The 8762-nt window shown below is 35.8% G+C and overlaps 1 protein-coding gene across 1 annotated transcript; it reads left to right on the top strand.

Annotated features, from left to right (window-relative positions):
- Positions 1-4617: 4617 nt before the first annotated feature.
- LOC138144457 (trefoil factor 3-like) lies at positions 4618-6614 on the top strand. Its single transcript, XM_069065753.1, has 3 exons — positions 4618-4735; positions 5565-5711; positions 6571-6614. Exons 1-3 carry the CDS (start codon positions 4654-4656, stop codon positions 6612-6614), a joined length of 273 nt encoding a protein of 90 aa, XP_068921854.1. The 5' UTR covers positions 4618-4653.
- The last annotated feature ends 2148 nt before the right edge of the window (positions 6615-8762 follow it).

The following is an 8762-nucleotide window of genomic DNA, read 5'->3' as shown; positions in this document are numbered from 1 at the left end:
TTCCTTTAACAAAGCAGATCCAAGAACCTGTGGTAGCTGCAAACCCTGAGGACGCTTGAGGTCCTTGCTGCTACACCATGTTATTCCACTCTATTTTGTTTTAGGATGGTAGCCATAGTGTTTCTAAGAGGAAAGATAGTACAAGAGACTATCTTTTAGGGCATCCTTTAAAATAAGTATCTGATGACTCTCTGCAAAGATTTGAGGGACAGGAAAATAATTCTCTAAGGACCTCTTTTTTTCCTTCTGTGTTATTAGGACAGATCAGTCATGACCACAATAATAGCTTTACTTTTCTGTCACTTTCTCTCACCAGTGGAGGATAAGATCATAGAGTTCAGAGTTAAAAGAGGTCCTAAAAGGGGCATCCAGGTAGCACAGCAAGTAAGAGCACCGGCTCCAGTGTCAGGATGACCTGGAGATAGAATCCCGGGCTCAGACACTTAGCACCCACCCAGAAACACCTGGCCGTGTAACCTTGAGCAAGTTACTTAACCCCAATTGCTTAGGGGCGGCCAGGTGGCTCAGTAAGAGCACCGGCTCCACTGTTGGGATGACCTGGAGATCAAATCCCAGGCTCAGACACTCAGCACCACACCCAGAAATAACTGGCCGTGTTATCTTGAGCAAGTTACTTAACCCTGATTGCTTAAAAAAAAAATAAAAGAGGTTCTAAAGAGAAAGATAACCTCTTCCAGCACTCTTATTTTATAAAAGACAATAATAGGCCTGTAAAGGTTTAGTGACTTGCCCCCTGTTACTTCTCCCATATAAGTAAATAAGTCAGAATTTAAACCCAGGTTCTCTGATTCTAAACCTAGTGTTCTTTCCATTACTTTGTTAAAAAGATGGGGCATAGATGATGGAATGAAATGAAATCTCTGCTAAAAATTTTAAAATGGGGGTGGCTAGGTGGCACAGTCAATAGAGCAACAGCCCTGGAGTCAGGAGTACCTGAGTTCAAATCTAGCCTCAGACACTTAACACAAAACTAGCCATGTGGCCCTGGACAAGTCACTTAACCCCAATTGCTCTACCTTCCTCCCTCCAAAAAGCAAAAAACAAAACAAAACAAAAAATTTTAAATGTGCTATTACAATTTTGGTGTGATCCATCTACTCCCTTTTCCCAAGAACAGGGCAGGTAGCTTGACAACAAAGCAGGAACCGATCATTTTAAAATATCTGAACTTGCCGATTAAGTCAATCTAAATGAACCAACATTTTCATAAGAGATATGTGCATTTCAGTTTTTTTTTCCAAATCAAATCATCAAATGCTGCTCCATTTCCTATGGAGAATACAAAGGAATTTGATACATGAACCCTATCTCCATGGTTTCTATACTCTCATAAGAGTAAATCATTGTGTAAACAACAATCATCACATGTGGCTTAAAACAAGTGTATTAACTCAAACTTTCTATTCAATAACATGGAACCCCAGAATATCAGACCTAAAAGGTTATGAAGAGAATGCATGGAAAGTAGCACCAAGAGCCCTGATATTCTCCTGAATATGTTACAGTTGGTAGATAATTTATCTAATCCAAGCCATTTATTTTACACTTGTGTCAGAGGTTCCCTCCTTACACAAAAACCCCGACACACTTTGAGAAAGTTAACTTCTCTGGCCTATTGCTCCCACCCAGATCTGAAAGCTTCAGTGACTGACATCAAGTGGAATCCCAGGCTCTTCCTGAAAATCACACTGGCTGATAAAGCTGAACAATTTTACTACATTTTAATGGATATATAGGATGCACATTTGAGCTCCAGGAAAGGACATAGGAAGGAAGATTCTATCTGCATACAAAGAAAAAAATAGTTAACAGCTGTATGTATAGAATGAGTTTATACATATATGTATGTGTATGCATGCATATATGTGTTTATATATGTATACATGCATATACACATACATATTTTTGTCTTATGGTAACCACATCGAGGGTGGTGGGGGGAGAGAAGAAAAAAAAGGAAAAAATTTTACATGAAAAGTGTATTTAAAAGGAATAGCAAGTTGCACATAATAGATTTGTGGTTTCATATGCAATCATGTTTCTTTTAATACTGTTATGGAAATGTTTATCTAATTCCATAAATTAAAAATAAAATAAATATATATATTTTTGCTTTGTGGAGGGCAGTTGGGATTAAGTGACTTGCCCACGGTCACATGGCTAATTTTTGTGCTAAGTATCTGAGTCCAGATTTTCACTCAGGTCCTCCTGACTCCAGGACTGGTACTCTATTTACTGTGCCACCTACCTGCCCCATAAATAAAAATTTGAAAGAGAAAGTGACAGTACTCATTTGTGGGGTCTCCTTCCTCAAAGACCGGTTTCTTCTCCCTGATTATCCTGGGTAGGGCTCCATAAGCATACTGACTCAGTTTACTCCTTCCCAATGGAGTTCCTTCTTAGAACTCTTTTGTATGACTGAAAAGCACTCCTAATTTTGGACAACTTTTACATCCAACCACTCTCAACAGGTATCCTCATCTGCTACCCCTTGTCACTGTCATCTGTTTCTTTGCTTCCTGTGCCCTCTTTTTTCTCCCAGAAGGTGATATTTATAACATTTGCTTCTCCATTTTCTTCTCTATATGACTTAGAAAGAACCTGAGAAGACATCTGATATAAATTCATCATTTTAATAGGTGGGGAAACTAAGGTTAAGAGAGGTTAAGTGACTTTTCCAAGATCATCCATGTTTCCAAGGTCATCTATCTCATCAAAATGATATTCTCTGATTTCAAATCTAGTACTTTCCACAATTTCATACTGCCTTTCTGTTCCCTGCAACTATCCACAATCCTCCATTTCTGCTATTTTTTTTCAGGTTTTAGCACACTTGCTTTATTTCCCAGGGAAACAACTTTAATAACTGGACTATCAAGGAACAGAACCCTGAGTACAAAATCACACCTCCAAACCACAGTGCCCATGTTGCTCTGAAGCCTTCTTTTGTGTACTAATCCACTTAGTCCCAGACCTCACATGAGAGTTTCAGAGGCTACTGGAAGGAATTGTTACTTCTTGTAGCTTGCAGTAGTTCTTTTCTTTCCAATTCAAAGAACAACAGATTTCAAGCTAGGTTCCATGTAGATGCCTGGTGTTTTGCTACTCTTTCAATCCTTTCTTCCCCATGGATATGTGTCATGGATACAAGATGGATGCAGAAGACAGGGATAATGTGTCACCTGATTCACTTAGTTCTTCCTTGCTGGCTCTAGTTGGCTGGGGGCACACTATCCACTCCTTGATTGTACCTTTACTTACATTTCCTCTGGGTAACTCATAGGGTTATAACTTATAGGGTTGCCTACCAAAACAGCTGGGCAAAATAGAAGGGAGTCATGGAGTTGATTCCTCTTGGAGAAAGATTGAAGCCCTCTCTAGATCAAGGTAAGAAAACTGAGCTCTAGGTAATTGAAGAGAATTACCTCAGGTCAGGCTGTCTAGTGACATATCAGGAACTAGATCTCCCATTTCCCAATCCAGTACTCTGTTCTACAACACTGTCTCAAACAAAGTAATTTTTACTGTCATTCAGAGAATGCTCTATGCAGTTCAGAAGTCAAAGAAATAATGGGTACTGTATTTGGTACTTGTTCTAGGTTGAATTTTTGATAGGAAACATAAGGAGAAGATATACTGGGTATTATAAATTCTCCAATCACAGCAGAAATATGAAAGAAATTCCAATTAACTAGAATTCCATATTTAATTAATTAATTATTTATTTTTTTAAGCAATTGGGGTTAAGTAACTTGCTCAAGGTTACATGGCCAGTTATTATTTCTGGGTGTGGTGCTGAGTATCTGAGCCCGGATTTGATCCAGGTCATCCCGACACTGGAGCTGGTACTCTTACTTGCTGAGCCACCTGGCCGCCCCTTAGAATTCCATATTTATTAGGGAATAAATTCACTTGCTCCCCATCAATCCAAATCTTTATCCTCTCTTCCCAATTATCACACACTAACTCAATATCAGATAACACCAGGAGGCACCTGTTACTCAGTATTGTATCCCCCACTTCATCACTTTAATGGAGTTTTAGATCCAGATGACTATTAAAATGCATGTACAAAGAATGATCCAACATTTAATAAAATTATTCTAGGACCACAATCCTGGCTCATAAAAGGATCACTAAAATTATTGTGGCTTGATCCATGAGTCATTTTCTTCTTCCAACTTAATACTGTAATGGATCTAAATGAATTTCCTGAAAGGTGATAATTAACTTATAGTATAATTCATGAAACAGCGAACTCTTTCAATATCACAGAATATTCACCAAAACTTTATTTTTTATTACTTGTTCTTTTATTTTTTGTTCAGTCATTTTTCAGTCATTTCCAACTCTTCATAACCCCATTTGGGGTTTCTTGGCAAAGATACTGTAATGGTTCACCATGTCCTTCTCCAGCTCATTTAGTACAACATATTCTTACTGAAGATAATTGATTTGGGTGTCTTTTCAGATTCACATATAATAAAGAGGTGGGGCTAGAACACACAGAAAAATCCCCACCAAGATAAACATCCTGAATTATTGTGCAAACCCAGGAGTATAAATGAGGCTCTTATATGTTTTTTTTTCATATTTCTGAAGATTTCAGGCTTTAGAAGTGTACAGATTGCAATGGATCTCAAAGGTCTCTGCTTCGTGGCATTTGCCTTGATGTTAGGGTTTTCCAGCACAGTTGGTGAATATGTTGGCTTATGTGAGTATATCCTCTCATTTTCTTATAGCACAGTGAAGACAGAAATAGAATTGGGAGGATTTATAAGAAACAAGACCAGTAGGAAACAAAAACAAGGGAGGTAAGCAGAGAGGTGGTATGCTATCTTTTTTTAAGGACAGTAAGAAAATTAAGTTGGTTCTTAATTTCAAGTTATCTAGGTAGAAGAGGATTTGAGAGACAATTATTTTTAAATGGCAAACTTTTTTTTTCTTCTGAGAAGCTTTCAATCAGTGAAACCAGGGAAAATGGTATTAAAAAAACAATGTATCAACCAATATGGCCTGTTATTAGTGAGAGAAACTTGGAGATTGAATGTTTGGATGTTGAGAAGATGTGCATAGTCAAAAAATGTGGAGGAATAAAGGAAGGACTGAAAACGTTTCAGCAAAACACAAGTCAGTGTGAGGTTTCATTTGTTAAGCTTATGAAAAAGCAATTTAGATTTCTATAGGTTGCTGGGTAGATTAATATCCAAAACAGTAATTTACATATAGTTGATATTCTTTAATACACTGTATGAGGAAAACAAAGAGGATAAATAACAGTCCTATGTAAAAGCTTATAGTTAAGACTATTTCATGGAACATATTTGGTGCTTGACTTATAAATACCCATAATCCTTATGAACTTTTTGTATCTCTTGAGCCATTTACATTGAAGGAGGATAGTTACTGTTATTTTAAAGACCTGTTCTATGGAAGCAATGTGTCATCATAATTTGAATTTAGTATGGTGTTGGATACAAATTTCCCCCCCAAAAGAGAAAATATTTCCCAGAAAATTTAATGCAATTTTTTGTTTGAAACAGCTGCTAATCAATGTGCCATCCCATCCAGTGAAAGAGTAGATTGTGGCTACCCTGAAGTCAGTGAAGAACAATGCAATAACAGAGGCTGTTGCTTTGATTCCAGCATCCCTGAAGTACCTTGGTGCTTCAAACCTCTCCAAGAAGCAGGTAACTATTAATGGGAAATAATTTATTGAATATTTACTAGATTGGAAACATTATGTTAAATAAAATCTAGAGAGATAATAAAAAATAAATATAATATATATATATAAATATATTTTATTTTTATATTTATTATGTATTTAAATAAATAATATATTTATAATAAATAAACATAATTTATTTATTTATAATATAAAAATAAATAATAAAACAAAAATCTAGAGAGACTTTGCAGTTCAATTAGCAGAGAAAAGCATAAAGGAAAGTTCAGCTTCATGGGAGATGGAAAGGCCAAGGAGTGCTTGGGACCCAGTAAGCAAAGTGACAGGGCACGTAACAAGGCCCCATAAACCTTGGACCATAAAAAGAGGCCCAAAGTTCCTGACTAATGAGTGTTGGGATTGTGGTAGTTAGTCTTTTGATTGAAGTGGACTGAAGATGGGAAGTAGGGTCAACATCAGCTTGGTCTAGTATCCTTAGGATAGGAGAGAGGATTTCATCTATTAAAGTACCAGTGTAAAAGTATGGATTCTTAGATTTGCAGTGGAAATCAGAGGACTCATTCCTGAACAAGAATCTATCCTATAGTATCCTTAACAAATAGTCTTCAAGCCTTCATTTGAAAATAGAGGATATACTATAATATAAGGCAGCCCATTTTAATTTTGGGCCCCTCTAATTGGAACTTCCTCCTAACTAAGACTCAAACTTGAGATGAAATGCCACACCCTTCCATTAGCCTGATCATATCCCTTATGTTTCATCCTAGAAAGTTTTAGATCAAGCAGTCATCTTCCTTTTCTTTTCATACTTACTTTGTGCTTTTAAAAAACATCTTTTTTTTTTTTCAAAATCCTTCAAGTGACAATTCGATGGAGTGTTGCCTTGTTGGATGCTCTGCATTGAAAGCAAAAGATTCTAAATATGAGCAATACCTTTGTGATCATCTATTCTTTTACAGATGTGAAAAACTAAAGCTTATAAAGTTAAATGACTTGTCCAAGATTAGTCAATCACAGGTAGTGGCAAAGTCAAGAAGTTATAATTAGGTTCTATATATTCAGTGTACAGTGCTCATTTCACTGGTAAGTTTTGGAATATCTCACCTCTCCTAATCAAACCCCTACTTAATTTCCTTACTTACTCATAAAATTGATCTGGGACTTGATATATTTCTAAATGGATACTACTACTCAACATTTCTTTCTGTAAAAATAAAAATAATATACATTTACATACTACTTCATACTTGCAAAATGTGGCTATATATCTTATTTGAGGCTTACAACAACCTTCGAAAATAGATAGTATAAGTATTACTATTACATTCTACAGATGAGTTAACTGAAGTTCAGAGAGGTAAAAAAAAATTTGACTGACTTAGCAAATGCTTGATCAGAGATTAAAACACCACAGTTCTTAGCACTGCACAACATTATCTTTCATAACCTACAGTGGGTCCATTATTTCCTCAAGTTACCCAAACCCTCAGCAAACTATTATCATTCCTTGTAATTACTGTACAGAAGAAGTATTTTCACCTTGGGAATTAGTATATGAAAAGGTTCTTTGTAAACATAGCCTTTTTCTTTCTGGTTCAGACAAAAGCACTAGAACATATTGTCCTAACTTTTTTTTTTAAAGCAATTGGGGTTAAGTAACTTGCTCAACGTTACACGACCAGTTATTTCTGGGTGTGGTGCTAACTATCTGAGCCTGTATTTGATCCCCAGGTCATCCTGACACTGGGGCTGGTGCTCTTACTCACTGAGCCACCTGGCCGCCCCTTGTCCTAACTTCTACCCTCCCATAGGTATAGTATGAAATAGACGGTTGATAGTTTATAAAACCATTTGATAGGTCAGGCAAATGATCAACTTTTAATGAGTTAATACTCAATTTATTATCTGTCCCTGTATCTTTCCTCTCAAAAATGATAAGTTTCAATGACAGCTAATTCTTGTCTCCTCAGTCTAAGTGGGAGAACATGATGGGTGGCTAACCATGCTGTCAAGCCAGCAAAGCCTAATGCCAAAGGGTAGGACAAAGGATAATTGGAGGGAATTGGAGGACATCCTCTATTTCATTTTTAAGTCATTCTTGAAGAACCTCTTTGTCCTTTAGTCAGTGGACACATTCATGTTTCCGGTACTAGATCCATATATCACTTAAGATCACCATGGTCATGATCATCATTATCACCAACAATATGGCATCTGTTGTCTTGTTCAGTTATCTTATTTTGCTAAATGATTACTCTTTAAGATTTCAAAATGGGTATTATTTCAAAGTAGAAAATGTTATAGTTCTCAAATAACATTTGAAGACAAAAAAAACCCCAAACTACTACTGTACTTATCATTGGATATGATTCTGTGTTTGCTTTGGTTCCTGACAAGTTTGAAACCTGGTAAAAAGATAATGATAATACTATTAATTTTACTTATTCAACTTTTTTTAAAATTTTAGACTGCACATTTTGATGTGAAGATGTCTTCTCCTGGATATCATCAGGCAAACCAGAAATCAAGTCTGTGTACTTTGTACAATGTTCTCAAATGATGATTGCATTTTCTAATCTAATAAATACCAGATTTTTTGATCCAGAGAATTTTAATTTAACAGATTCATGTTGAGTTTGTGAAGAGTATGTCTTAAAAGAATTAAAATGGTATACTTAGCATACAGACAATTATTTATTACTTACAGGCTTCATTTCTTAAAAAGCAACTTCAGTCTTCTACTCAGATTTTTAAAAAGAATTTGTGGGGATTATGTGATTGTGTTTTTGAACAGAAATTACCACTGAAGCTTGATGGCAAAGATTCGGTCTACTTGGATTTTTCCCTTTTTTGACTTCTTTAATTTCTTACTTTCATGTCTGATTGGGTATTTTATATGGACTTTAACTTTGTGAATGGACTAAAATCATTTTTGGAACCATGAAGGAATATAAAAATAAGTAAATCATAATAACAACATAGGAAATTAAATATCAAAATATTCTGAAGAGAAACCTTTTACATCCATACACTTTACCTGTCTGGTTAAGAA

The sequence above is a fragment of the Petaurus breviceps genome, unplaced genomic scaffold (genome assembly GCF_028583685.1).
Source record: "Petaurus breviceps papuanus isolate PSGF00001 unplaced genomic scaffold, PetGlider_PUasm1.0 90700, whole genome shotgun sequence".
NCBI lineage: Eukaryota > Metazoa > Chordata > Mammalia > Diprotodontia > Petauridae > Petaurus > Petaurus breviceps.
This window is presented reverse-complemented; position numbering and strand designations above follow the sequence as displayed.

What these genes read in the sequence shown, in the direction of transcription:
- LOC138144457 (XM_069065753.1), top strand. Translation starts at nt 4,654, where the DNA reads ATGGATCTCAAAGGTCTCTGCTTCGTGGCATTTGCCTTGATGTTAGGG. An exon ending in TGGTGAATATGTTGGCTTAT is followed by an intron (nt 4,736 to 5,564) that starts GTGAGTATATCC and finishes TGTTTGAAACAG; the next exon opens with CTGCTAATCAATGTGCCATC. An exon ending in CAAACCTCTCCAAGAAGCAG is followed by an intron (nt 5,712 to 6,570) that starts GTAACTATTAAT and finishes AAATCCTTCAAG; the next exon opens with TGACAATTCGATGGAGTGTT.